This window comes from Clarias gariepinus, chromosome 12 (genome assembly GCF_024256425.1).
Source record: "Clarias gariepinus isolate MV-2021 ecotype Netherlands chromosome 12, CGAR_prim_01v2, whole genome shotgun sequence".
Lineage (NCBI taxonomy): Eukaryota > Metazoa > Chordata > Actinopteri > Siluriformes > Clariidae > Clarias > Clarias gariepinus.
Window position 1 is genome coordinate 15,610,408 of NC_071111.1, and position 14,561 is coordinate 15,624,968.

The window sequence follows — 14,561 nt, forward strand, 5'->3', positions numbered from 1 at the left end:
GTTGGCTCTAATTTTCACCTCTTTAAGCTAGGAAAATCACAGACTTCCTGACTGTCTGTCATGGGCTCCATTTCAAAAACCACTGCATTGTAGAACACTTTTCCCTTACCATTACCAAGATAAAAAAAAATGCAACATGTACATATACTGTACGTATAGCATTATGAGGGAGAAAAGCCTGTTTTTGTTCAATAATGGATCGACAGAGACTGCATTTGCACAAAGATCACTCTCAACTCTTAGAGTTTATCTCAGGACTCGAACAGCACCGTTAAATCTTCTCTTGAAATACTTCTAGCTTTTGTAAAGTAACAAACCACTTGTTAAGGTAAAGCTGATGATTCTTTTGGTCTGCTAGAAGAAAGAACCACAATGCAATGCAAGAAAGATTTGCACAAAAATTAAATGTTTTATTGGTCAAAGCACAACTCAAATATTCCAATATAATGATTGCAATGGCATGAATAGTCTTTGCACTTTACTCCATGAAGGAGCTTAAACATACTCCTGATGTAGTGCAAACGCTGTCCTCCAGCTTCCTTTGGCTAAAGCATAAAGCTACAGATTGTTTCTAAATTCCACCTTCCACACATTTCGAGTCATTCTTCTTAGAAGAAATTGTACTAATCAATGTATTTAGGATATCTTCAGCATAAAGTGTACACAATATAGGATTTATCCTTTCTTTCTAATTTGTAGTGCATAAAGTAGCTTACAAAGCAAGCAAAAGAAAAAAAGCCCATAAACTAATGGCTGAAAGTATAAATGAAAGATAATAAAAGCAAATATCAACAGAAACCTTCTCCAAAATGGCAGTTGACAAAGAGCCAATTTTTACTGGGTCACCTGGAAATAATAAAATTATATTCCAGATTGGTATTATCTAAGTGTAAAGAAAGTGTTAATGCCCCCAGGATATATTTAAATTAGATTCAAATTCGATCATGCACTTGTAAAAGTCAGGGATGCCTTAAAGCTAGATATTATTACAATTGTGAATGCACCAGCCTATCCAAATAAAATCTGTCGGGTCAAATTTTTTATTGCGAATTGCATTACATTTTTACTTTGTCATAACACAAGTGGTCGATGACTGTTTGTGGCTCTTGAGAAAATTTAAAAAGAGCATTCATGGTGCATTGTAATTCCCCTGGTTGCTTAGTGTACAAGAGATACTATTACAAAAACTATTTTGCTGGATAACAGTAATTCAAAATGCATTAAATGACCAGGTGTAAACAGGTTCTATGTCAACCTGTGCGAGTACACAACGCTGGGGCTGCAGATTTGAACTTTTAGGTCTTCTGTTCAGGACCAGGAGTATGCCGTGTACAGTAGGTGCATTAGAGGAACCAAATCACCAAACTGCTGACTACAGACATACAGGACACAGTTGGGCTCCTCTGTATTACACCCATAAACAGACATCAAATAATGGCTCTTGTTAACTCATTCGTTGCGTAATTAAAGGGCATAAACCCAATAGCGTCAACTACCAGAAGGTAAATATAGTACATCCAATCATACTTAGCACGGTTTCCCCCATGATCCAAAAAAAAAAGAAAAAAAGATTTAATCCCATAAAGATCCATTCTATTCGTATTACTTTTAAAACTGGCATTATCCATGTGTAACAGTTTCAAAATCAAAATGTAAACAATGCAACAGATATTAACCAAAAAAAGTGCCTAGAAAACCAATGTTAATTCTGTCCAATTTTCTAGTTAGGAGGGCTTTGGGTTCCCCCTTACTTCATTTTCCAACACACCTGGGGGTTTAATGCTATGTGTAATTGACCATCTGATCTACTTAATGAAGCTACATATACTGTATGCATTATATCTGATTGTAATGCATTTTGGACCTACACACACAGGCATACGGTTTCTCTCCTTTATGCTGAGAGGCTGTTTCAAGTCGTCCTTCTGATTCCTTCCTCATATTCTATATGTGTTCATGTGCTGTAGCGATCCTGCAACAGGGAACAATCACCACATGCTATTTTAATAAGTAGAAAACATGTCACAAGTTAACTAAAAGAACAGTTATGCTAGTAGTAATTAAATTTGACTAAAGCCCATAACAAGTGTTTTGGCACTGCAACATGCAAAGCTCTGTCCAACTTTACCTTCTTTGGCAAATATTTCCATTGACAGAGCAAAACTAAACAAAATTTTGACCCTACTGTATAGAACGATGAATCATACAGTAGGTAGGCATGTGATTAGATTTTTGGGCATAGCAATTTCAGATTAAATTCAATTCTGCAAATTGTCTGCTCCACATCCCTGTCCAGTAGGTGGTGGCATTGCACTTATCGCCCATAAACTATTTTCTGCATAAGCAAAAGAATCTGTCAATTTTAGACCACTTAACTTTAGGTTTTATCTTAATTGGCCAACAAAAATGCAAAATCAATTAAATTGCACTGCTCTACTGTGTCTGAAACATCAGTTACTTAATATTAATTTTTTTCATTAATTGAAGTGTTTAAAAGCAATATCACATTCCTAGTTGTGTTACATTTACAGAATTTGCAGACTGCCTTATTGAGGGATTTTATCTTATTCCACAACTAAGCAGTTGAGGGTTAAGGGTCTTCCACAAGGGCCCAACAGTGGTGTTGGTGGGGCTTGAACTTGGGACCATCCTAGCACTGGTTCAATGCCTTAACCACTACTAGCCTCCTTTGCCGATATATTACTGAATTTCAGCTGTCATTATATGGGACCAACCAAATCACAGCTGTGCCAATGCTCTGGATAACACCACTCTTGACTGTGTGAAAATGCTCAAGTCAAAATGGCGACTCACGACGTAAATAAACTATCACTTCACTATAAAGGATGGAGGGAAGGAAACTTCTATGTTTCCTTAGAACTTTGAAAATTGTCTAATCATATCTTAAGACTTCCCACTTAAACTGAACACAGAATAACATAGCACAAAAAACGTTTTGATCTCAAATCCCGGGACATACAAAAATCTTGAACAGAAGGGAACAGACCTGTATAGTTGAAACCACTCCACTGGCCATGACAGACAGTTTTCCAGCCACAGAGCGGACTCCCATCTTCAGCTGGGTCATATCCGGAGCATTGGGCAGCACGTTGCTCAGGCTGTATGAACTGCCTGCAGGACAACAGAGAATGAGCTATGTTACAGTTTTTACTTATCACAAATATTTGTCACATGATTTTGGGCTTATTTTGTGACATCACAAACTAAATTTAAATATTACATTCCCTGATTAATTTTTTTGAGGTTCTAAAATTGTATTTATTTATTTTTTTTAAATATGGGGAAAAGGCCAGTTTTTCAATTTGGTCTTGTCAATTGCGACACACTGGCTAACTCCCTTCTGTCACACAAGTGCTAAAAACTGTGGAAAATAAGTTGGTCAAGCATTCCCCACAAACATATGAAGCCACCCTTTAGCCATTTTTTATTAAGTAGCAAGATTCTTCAAGTCCAGACCGGGAGGGTCAGTGTCCAGTACAATCTGCTGATTCTTTAACTAATCTGCTCTATGGCATCACTAGGATTCTAACTTGGCCATTTAATTCTGATTATAGTGTGACTACGTTTCTGTTGCACCACTTGAAAATGTGTTAATAAATCTGACCCAAATAACAAACTCAGAAGTAGTAGTGTAGCCTGCAAACTGTCCAGATTATTCTGTAATGCTGTATTATCGGATTTGAATAGAGTTTAGGATTCTGTGCTGAAGCTGACAATATCATGTTGTGCTTGTTACTCCACTGACTTGTCTGTTTCTTCTGCTCATCAAACAGATCTGCTGAACTGATGGCTGAGCTGTCAGAGAAGCGCTCTAGTCGAGTCCTCATTTCATACTGACATAAACAAGAAAATCATTGTTAATACATTGCCAAATTACACAGTCCTTATGTTTCCGCCTCAACTGAAAGTTGCTGCAATTACCTCAGAGTTGTCTTGTTTACCAAAGAACATGTCAGAGGAGATGGCTTTTGCACCACCAAACTTTTTCTGGGCATCATCCGAGACGGGTAATGGCCCAGGCTCTGCTTTTCTCCTTGCCGTTGTCCTGCAATAAAAGAAAGAATATATAACAAGCACATGATTGTTTCACCAAAGTTTGAAAACTCCTTAAAGTGGCGAAACTAAAGAAAGTTCTGACCTTTCTTCATATGATGATGTCTTGGAGGTCAAATAAATATCAGGCTCTGGTTTCTTGCTTTCTTTCTTCTTGATGTCCTCCCACTGGGAGAAGAATTGATCAGATGACTGAGGTGCATCAGTGGAAAACTTGGAGGAGGTTCTACAGGGAAGATGTAAGTGGAGATAAGTGTAGCAGAGTTGATGTGTAATCTTTCAATGTTCTTTTCATGTACTTATAGTTGTTAACACATGAACAGAATGTATGCACAAGTTGTAAAATAGAAGAATAATCAGTTTACTTTTAGTAGTCAGATTAATCTGGGTTAATTATTTCTGAATAAAATGTTCATATAAGTGTTTGTTGATTGAGACATTAGTTATTAAGAGTATTAATAGATTATGATGCTGCACTAAAGCATAGCTAATGACTGGATGCCTTAAAATATTGCTTTAAAAAAAACTGTTTGGTATTATATGGACAGTCATCAATAAAATCCTTTCATGACTAGTTAAACCTTTTTTTTTTTTTTTTACTACAGTGACATCAGTCTACTGAAATTATTATTTCATACACAAAATTCACATCTTACCTAATAGAGAAATATCCCTCTTCCTCATCCTCATCCTCACTGTACTTCCTGGCCCGGGATGAGGACGAGGCCAAAGTGGGAGTCTCCTGCTGAATCGTCTGCATGTCCGCCATGACAGAGTGAGACACTCCACTAAAACGAGGAAAGAAAAATTGCGTCAGAAAAGACCAACCATCGCAGTCCAAGTCCTGTTTAAGTGTTTCTTTTTATCTTGGTGACTGCATTTGAATAGTCCGCTTTAGGCGTTGTAAAACTTAATACACCTTCTACAGACTGTCATCAATTAGGTTAATAACTAATTGCAAACAAATCCACAAATCTCTATCTTTTAATGACACATGTTTGGAGTACTCTCACACACACATTCCCTATACCACTTTTCCTGTATAGGGTTATGGGAAGCCTGGAGCCTTTCCCAGGAGACTCTGGGCACAAGATAGGGTACACTCTGGATGTGGTGCCAGTCTATTGTAGAGCACAAGCATGCACATGCTCACACGCTTACTCACACACACACCTGGCAATTTGGAAATACCAATTAGTCTAATTTTTCCACATCCAGAGTGTACCGCTATCTTGGACTGTGGGAGGAAACCAGAGCATCTGAAGGAAATCCACTGGTACTGGGAAAGCATGCCAACTAGACCTAAAGATGGGACTTGAACCCTTGGCCCTGGAGGTGCGAGGCCACAGAGCTGGGCATTTTAAGGTCCATATATCACCATGCAGCTATGTTTTTGAAGTTGTGGCAGCTTTTTTTATACCCTACTGATTATCTTACATTATGTCATGATGCTGCTTTTATTAATCATAAAAAAATACATTAAAAACAATAAACTGTTCACAGTGGTTTTAAGAGTAACTGGACAGGCTCGTTGTTGACAGTTTTTCTATGGTTTGTTGACTTTAGACTGTCTATCGTAACCTAATCAAATGAATGCAAAGCACAGTAGCAGTAGCACCGCATTCAAAAACATATTAACCTCACTGATATCATCTGTTGAAACCCTATAACAAATTTAAGAATGACTGCTCGATTTAAAATCCCTGACCTCCTGTTGGAGAAACCCATCCCCAGCCTCTCTGCCTGCTCCTTCTTTTTGCCCTCAAGCCCTCGCAGCTTCTCCTCGTCCCTCTTTCTTTGGAGCTCCAGATCCTTATAGGCCAGCCTCAGAGACGTCACACTGACAAAGAGACACCAGACAGAGAGAAAAAACATAACAACATGACAGCAGCACCACTGCTACACAGCTATTATACATACAGTATATTTCAATATATTTTATATCATCTAGCATTTATTTATTTCTCCTGATGTTTCACATTTACTGATTTCCATGACTGACAATAGTATGACCATTTGCTGTTTACATTTTTTTCATCTGTCATGAAACACTGAAAACAGTAGATATTTCTTAAAAAAAACAAAACAAAAAAAAAAAAACACACACACATACACACACACAATGTAGTTGGTGCATGTTTTATTTCAGTAACAAAAGAAAATTTTAAATGGCATTATCCAGCAACCGATGTCATTATTGCACCTTTGAGAAAAAACCTAAACATGGAATTCAGCATGTATAAAAAAATTATAAATCATGCACCAGATCCAGCCCTTCTAGTGTAAATGTCAGTGTAATACTAACAAATGCATTTAATTTATTGTGTCAGCTTTTTTTTTTTTTTTTTGGTAATCTGGTAAAAACAACAACAACAAAAAAAAAAACAGCAGGCTCAAGGTTCCCATTTGCTAAAGAGTCAGCTCTTCATTCATTTTATGATTCTGAAAAACATAATACTGTCCTTCTTTCTTCTGTTATCTGCTTTAATGCTAGTGGAGGCACACATGAGTATGGTTTAATATCCCAATCCCACCTGTTGCTTAGGAAAGGGCCACATCCTCCACAAGCAAATTGTGTGTAATAAATCTGCCCCCTGAACCTCTGATTTATGACATCGCAGTATCCAATATACATGGGCACAAATAATTTGATCACATTGATTAATTTAACAGTCTTAATCCATGTATAAATACTGCATTATTCCTGTGAAGGTAAAAGCATGTAAAGGGAGACTCACATTGGCTCTTCGGGCTTGGCACTCTTCTCAGTGGCTGACTCCTGACGAAGTTTATCCACAGCCTGAGCTCTCTTCTCCTGGGCCGAGAAACTCTGGCTACTCACTTTCTGAGCCCCTAGACCTCCTTTCTTCGCACCCAGCTACATGACAACATGATATAAACACTGTATCTGCACCCACGGGATACTACAGCCAGCATCAGTGAACACAGGCACAATTACTACGATATTTATTAGTAATGAATATATAAAAAAAATGTATCCTCACCGCTTTTTTGGTTGGTGCGGGCTTCTTTTTGAGTAAAGACGGCTCTGAAAAAGGCATGAAACCATAAGTAATCACGTTTAAACTCAGTTAAAACAATTTTTTAATAAATACAGGATCTTTACCTAGAACAGCTTTTGGAGAAGCACTGAGAAGCTCAACAGAAGGGCCTTCCTGATTGTCTGCAGATAATGAATCAGAGTTAGATACACATTTAACACACTCGCATGCAATTAAGCACACTCAGCCACACGCAGATAGGCCAAGGTACAGAATAGCTGTAAGGCTTGTTTGGATTTTTATACCATTGTTGTTTCTATCTTGCAAGGTCACGTCCTGTGCTTGATTTTGCTCAAAGGCGTTCCCATCATTCTTAGCATGTAGATGCACATGAGGGAAAAAAAAAAACAGCAAAACACAGCAAACTGGATTACTACACAGACATAAACTATTAATCCCAGTGACTGAATTACACGAAGTGACAGGAGGCATGATTTGACCTGGTTCATCTGCAAGTGCCTAATTTTGGGCAGGGTCATCGTACTCTGTTTTGTCTACAACGCTTGTTGTAGTTACATAGAATTTGCTGTGATTCTTACAGTATGACGGCTGAATGCTGGAATGCGGTACAACACACGCTTTACTGCACTACCAGTGGTGGCCAAGGTACACAAATCCTGTACTTTAGTAAAAGTTTAGGTATTTCAGGTAAAGTATAACTCTAGTGAATTTAGAAGCTCTCACATTTGTATTTGAAAAAAAGTGTGAAACTACACACTTAAGTTCCTTCAAATTTACTTAAACATCAAATGCAGTTTGATTATAAATCATAGTGTCGATTTGTCAATGCTTTGCTATAACAGTATATTATAAATTGTGATTTATAATTTACATAAAAACACAAAGTTATTAATTATAGTGAGACAGAAAAAGAAGACATCGATGTTACAAGGGGATTTCTGTCATCATTTGTCTGGGGCAAAAAAATATAGCATAGCTTTTTAATGAAAAGATGGACACCGATACACACAAGCATACACGCACACATGCACACGCATACACAAATACGCACACCTACCTTTGTGTGCTGGCTGAAAAAGTCTTCATGCTTGTCCAAAGGAGATGTAGGAGAAAGAGGAGCCTGACCGTCCAGCCAGAGCTAATGAGAGAGAGAGAGAATGTTATATATATCGAGAGAGAGACAGAATTCATCATTCAATTCAATTTTGCAATTCAATTTTATCTATATAGCGCTTTTAAAAATGGTCATTGTCTCAAGGCAGCTTTACAACATGGAAAATTTATGGAAGTGTGTTTATGGAAGTGTGTATGTGTGGAAATCATGGACCTTAATTTATAACTTAGAGTTTATGTATTTGATTCTTTTATCTGAAAGAACTTCACCTACACACAGTTGCATATGACAGGACAGAAGGATGTGTACAGGATTTCTTTAAATGTAATTTGTGTGTCTGACCTCAGTGCCGTGTTGTCTGGTGGCCTGGGTAGCCAAAGTCTTGATCTTCTCTCTATAAAGTTTGGCTGCACGACTGTTATATTTCGCATTGGTTTCAATGGAAGTGCAGCCGTGCTGGTTAAAAAAGGCAGACTGTAAGAAGAACAGAAAAATACATATCATTCAATAAACCTCTGATGTCCATAGGATTGAAAAGTTGAGCGTGGACCATTTAAAAAATATTTAGCATTTGCATACAAATACAGCTCTTCAGATCATTACTGGGATGTATAACAAAAATGGCAGACAGAGCAGTGTTACATTACACATTTACTCATTTAGCAAATTATCAGCATTTTAAAAAACAGCATATAATGCTCAGATGTAAAGGTGAAGAACACTTACAGCACTGGCATTTCCTCCAACTTGCATGCAACGCAGCTGAAACCAGGACCAGTTTGAATCCAGTTCAGTAGACCTGCTCAACAAGTAATTAGGTAAATTGTTTCTAATTACTGTGTGTGCAATAAAATAAGTAAGACAGAAGTATACAATTGCATGTGTGTTTTATCAAACCTGATGAACGACAGATGCACCCCTAGAGAACGGTGCGTCCCTGAGCAGTCAATACACAGGAACACACCATAGGTGATGCTAGCCCAACTTGGGTTCTTTGCAGAACAGTCAAAACAGGCCTGAACAAAAGTACGGTACAAATTACAACATGCTTTGGGCCCTGAATAAATATATAAAAACATACCCATATTCATCTTCAGTAACGGCTTATATGCTTAACTGCATAACACTAGATGTGAAGTGAGAATGCACTTGTTTACATTAGTGGCCAAAACTAATATATAAATTAAAACATCTATCCATACAGTATGCACATATCAGCCAAAACATTAAAACCACCTAAGGAAAAGTCAAAGCCACCAGATGCCCAGTTTAGGGGGTAAAAAAAAAAGGAAAGGGTAAATCAAGTTATACAGCTGTCATCAATTTTTGAGTATGATATTGAAAATAGGCAAGTATAACACTATTGTTTGTTGCCTTTCTGTATTGCTACCTCACCCTGGATATCATTTTCCACAGTTTCACACAATAATCTCTGTAGCCTGCAGCAAAAAAAAAAAAAAAAAAAAAGGTCTCACCATAAATGCTTTCTGTGATTATTTTAAGGTCCATTTATATGCCAGGGGAATTTCCAGTGCTGTAAAAGACGTCTTTTTAAATGCAACTTTTGTGATACATTCACTTTTTTGAAGTGCATATGCCTAGACTCGGTCGAGGAGGAGTCACAGTGGCTCAATGGTTAGCACTGTGGTCTTGTACCTCCAGGGTCAAGGTGCTGATTTCCACCCGTTTTAGCTCTGAGTGCATGGAGTTTGCATGTTCTCCCGGTGCTCACTGAGTTCCTTTGGGTATTCGAGTTTTCTTCCATTGGCATTCCGAAATTTCCTGCAGTTTGTGAAAGTGTGACTTTTAGTCCCCTGAGGAGGCTTAAGTCATAGATCATCAATGAGGCAAACAATGCTAAATACGGCGGCGTCCATCTGTCGTGTACCATCAGAAGAAACTGGACAGAAAGGACCTTGAAGGAATATTCCAGTCATTTATCAAAGTCAATAATAGGCTCAAAAATAACGTTGGATCCTTTTGCTTGGAAAACAATTTGGTCCCTCTGGATAAATGTTTTGCTGGCCTCCTACAGCTGCTTCTAAGTCATCACTGCAGCTGTCCTTGTATGTTGTCGTTGCCATCGTGACTCGTTTAGAAAAGTTACATAACTCCCATAACTTTTGTAGAAAAGTATTAGGTTATAGTAATACATTATTAACTTCACTGAAAAGTAACCTATTATCTGATTATAAATGTTGTGCAAGATGTGCTGCTAAATATCTTTCCCTTAAATTAACACAAATGCACTAGCTTTTGGACTTTGTCTCTTACATCCACATAAATAATAGATTTATATATTTAAATTGGAACAGAAATACATATACATAAATCTTAGACAGTACCATGGAAAAAAAAAGAAAGAAAGAATGCATGACGCTTCTGTTATCAGCCATCTGTTCTCAGGTCAATCTGAGCTGTACAGTAGAGGTTTGTTATTGGATTGTGGTTTACAGACATAGTGATGGTGTGATAATTGGTGGTAATGAGTCTATCAAGTGGAGTAGCAACGCTGGGAAACTTTAATAACGCAACAGGAAAATGTGTTATGAGTGTGTTAAAAAAAAGAAGAAAAAGAAAAAAATTAATTCATCCTACTTGGATCAGCAATAGAGAAGTCAATAGTGGTTCTGTGTTGGTAATTTTTCACTGATACATGTCACGAATGGCAAAATAATATCTGCATAGTACACCATATTTCCATCTCTGGTCCTAGAGTACCCCATATACTGTAGGTTTATTTATTTAATGGTTCATCTTTACATATATTAGTGTAAATAACACACCTAAAACATTGTAGTTTCTTATCCCCTTTCCTTCTTGCCCTTAACTCTGCACTAAACTGAAACCTGCTATCAGCTCACAGCAAATGATTGCCAGGCTTAAATATAATCTCTACATACAAACATGAGTTGCAATGCATTGTTACAGCAAAGCTTCCAGACATGAACTACAACACCAACTACTTCATCTAAACATATAATAAAACTGTAAAGTTGGCATGTCTGCATGTCCACAGTTTTTCTCCCAACGGAATGAGACCCAGGAAACAGGGGACACACAGATTTGGAAATGGTTAAACGGTTAAAGGGTGAGGAAACTAGATAATGGCTGGCTAACCAGGAGGTCATATTAAAATTTATTTAAAACTTTTGTACTTAAATTCAAAAGAATGTTACTATGAATGAATACATGGCGAGTCTCAAAGAAAGGAACACTGTAACCCTCATTCACTCACTCATAGTCTATACCGCCTTATCCTGTGTTCATGTTCGCGGGGGGGCTGCTGGAGCCTATCCCACAAAGTGGGGTACACTCTGAACAGGGTGCCACTTCGTTGCAGAGTACACACACTCACACACATTTATTCACACACTATGGGGAATTTGGGAACTTTAATTAGCCTAATTTGCATGTCTTTGGACTGTGGGAGGAAACCAGAGTACCCAGAGAAAAGCCACCAATCACGGGGAGAACATGCAAACTCCACGGACACAGAGACGGGAATCAAGCCTGGCCAGGAATCAAACCCGGACCCTGGAGGTGCAAGACGACAGTGATAACCACTACACCACAGCACATCAATCTGCACGTGTAGTAATGCCAGGGAATTTTTACGGTTGTCATGTTTTTAGGGGTTAACTAGACTTCAACAGCAAGCGTTACAGCTGAACCTCTGTGTATGAACGGGACGATTAACAACCTAAATGGGGTAATCATGAAAATTTTACTTCTTTCACTTTTGGTTAAAGAGAACATGATTCTGCAGGTGCAGGAAGCTAAAGTTGGAGTTTTGGTTTGTATATACAGGTGCATCTCAATAAAGTAGAATATGATGGAAATTTGATTTATTTTAGTAATTTAATTCAAACATTTTAACTCATTATATAAAATTATATTAAAATCTTTACACACAGGCTGATATATTTCAAATGTTTATTTAATTACATTTTAATGATTATAGCTTATAGCTAATGAAAACCCAAAAATGATTATCTCAGAAAATTAGAATATCATTTAAGAACAATACAAAAAAAAAAAGATTTTTAACACAATGTTGAACTAGTGAAAAGTATGAACATGTACAGCACTCAATAATTGGTTGGGGCTTCCTTGGCATAAACTACCACAGCAATGCGGCGTGGCATGGAGGCGATCAGTCTGTGACACTGCTCAGGTGTTATGGAAGCCCAGGTTGCTCCTTCAGCTCATTTACGTTGTTGGGTCTGATGTCTTCCATCTTCCGCTTCACAATACCCCATAGATTCTGTATGGGATTTAGGTCAGACGAGTTTGCTGGCTAATCAATCACAGGGATTCCTGGTAGTACTGTTGGCAGTGTGCCAAGGTGCCCAGTTCTGCTGGAAAATGAAATCAGCATCTCCATGAAGCTGATCAGCAAAGGGTAGCTTAAAGTGCTCTAAAACTTCCTGGTAGATGGCTGTGCTGACGTAGGACCTGATAAAACAAAGGGGACCAACACCAGCAGATCAAATGCAACATTTACTTTCATCTGAAAAGAGGACTTTGGCCCACTGAGCAACAGTCCAGTCCAGATAAGACGCCTCTGATTCAAGAGTGGCTATGTCTGTGAATGGTGGCTCCAGTCCACTCCTTGTGAATCTCCCCCAAACTCATTTCACAATCCTCTCATGGCTGCAGTTATCCCTGTTGCTTGTGCACCTTTTCTGTGCAGGGTGTCAATGATCGTCTTCTGGACAACTGTCAAGTCAGCAGTCATCCCCATCATTGTGTGTAGCCTACTGAACCAGACTGAGAGGCTCAGGAAAACTTTCAATTCTTCATCTTCTATACTATTTATCCCACACAGGGTTGCAGGAAGCCTAAAGGCTAACCCAGGAATATTCGAGCACTAGGCGGGGTACAACTTCGACAGGGTGCCAATCTATCGCAGACACATCTCACACTCGCACACTCAATCACAAACTCACTACAGGCAGTTTGGGAACAGCAATTAGCCTAATCTGCATGTCTTTGGACTGTGGGAGGATATTCGCCGTAATTGCGATTATTTTGATACATATTGAGATTGTGACTTCTACTCTATCTAAATGTAGTATTTAGTATTTAATATTTAATTTAGTATTTATGTAGTTTAACAGCAAATTATGGCATTTCCGCATGTTCTCCACGTGCTTGGTAGGTTTCCTCCGGGTGCTCCAGTTTCATCCCACAGATTATCTTAATGGCTGTTCCCAAATTGCCCGGAGTGTGTGTTTGCCCTGCGATGGATTGGCAACCTGTCTCGTGCCCTAAGTCTCCTGAGATAGGCTCCACACCAGCTGCGACACTGTATACAGGATAAAGCGGTAGAGGCGATGAGTCAGTGAGTCAGTGAAATTATTGATAAACTGCTGTTTAATTGTTTTTGCAAGTAGATAATTTTACACAGACATAAAGTGTTTTTGTGCAATTAATTGTGTAGTTCTAGTTCACTCACTTTAATCTGAGCAATGTGAACACATTCAGGATTCAGATTTAACTGGGTTTTAAATAGGAAACCTGAACCATTGAGGCCTGGAAGTTCTGCAGCTAGGAGAAATTTGAGTAAGTGTAAAAGTAAAAGGGAGTCACTGCTGTCACAAGGTGTAAAGGAATGAAGACAAGAGTTCAGCAGACTCAAATTTAAATAAATCTGTTTGCACAGCGAGGATCATTTAAAACAGAAGTTCGGGTGACAGTCAGTCGCTTAAAAACACGGAAATCCTGAAAGGTGGAAAAGCATAAACAGGCTGAAGAAGAGCTGCCATATGTTTCAGCAACAGAGTGACGTGTCAAACATCCTGTCTACTTCCTTATGTAAAAAAAAAAAAAAACACACACTCCAGTTCTTCTCGGGATTTTCTTACTCACCTTATTAGTAGGAATGGCGCGAAGCCGCTTGAAGATGGCAGAGATGTCGTGCTTGGTGGGGTCCGTCATGTTTCTCACCTGTTGATGAAGACGCGTTCACCTGACAGGAACGGAGCAGGAACAATACTGAAACAGGACTTCACTTCCGTATTCAACGTCAAAACAGGCTGCGTCCTAAACGCATCACTACCGCACTGAATAGGGCCGGCTGTGTTCCAATTCGTTTTCTACACCGAACACGCACTAGGCGGCGTTCCTTTAAGAACCCTCGATAGGGTAGAGATCCCAGCAGCAGGGCGCGCACGTGAGCCGGCCGCAGTCATACAGGAGCGCGCCTCTGACGTCATGAAGTAACTCTCCGTACTGGAAGTGACTCACTGTGCAGGTGAACGATAAGAACAAGTGCTCGTTTAATACCTCAGTATAACGTACACCTCGTATTGCTTTATTGAGGGTTGCCAGATCCAGTGCAAAAC

The 14,561-nt window shown here is 38.7% G+C and overlaps 1 protein-coding gene across 1 annotated transcript; it reads right to left on the reverse strand.

Annotated features, from left to right (window-relative positions):
• Positions 1–389: 389 nt before the first annotated feature.
• On the reverse strand, positions 390–14,262 carry arfgap3 (ADP-ribosylation factor GTPase activating protein 3). The gene is made up of 16 exons (XM_053508751.1): positions 14,086–14,262; positions 9,109–9,227; positions 8,938–9,010; positions 8,554–8,685; positions 8,155–8,235; positions 7,382–7,448; positions 7,202–7,258; positions 7,080–7,123; positions 6,813–6,952; positions 5,783–5,914; positions 4,731–4,862; positions 4,160–4,300; positions 3,943–4,066; positions 3,767–3,854; positions 3,008–3,132; positions 390–1,972 (listed from the first exon to the last, which is right to left on the reverse strand). Exons 1-16 carry the CDS (start codon positions 14,152–14,154, stop codon positions 1,955–1,957), a joined length of 1,542 nt encoding a protein of 513 aa, XP_053364726.1. The 5' UTR covers positions 14,155–14,262; the 3' UTR covers positions 390–1,954.
• Between the last annotated feature and the right edge of the window lie 299 nt (positions 14,263–14,561).

Bases quoted from the DNA above. Each gene is read 5' to 3' on its own strand.
- arfgap3 (XM_053508751.1), bottom strand. From the start codon at position 14,154: ATGACGGACCCCACCAAGCACGACATCTCTGCCATCTTCAAGCGGCTT. The intron at 9,011-9,108 runs GTTTGATAAAAC...CTTGTTGAGCAG, and splicing joins GTGCATCTGTCGTTCATCAG to GTCTACTGAACTGGATTCAA. The intron at 6,953-7,079 runs GTGAGGATACAT...GTTGTCATGTAG, and splicing joins CCGCACCAACCAAAAAAGCG to CTGGGTGCGAAGAAAGGAGG.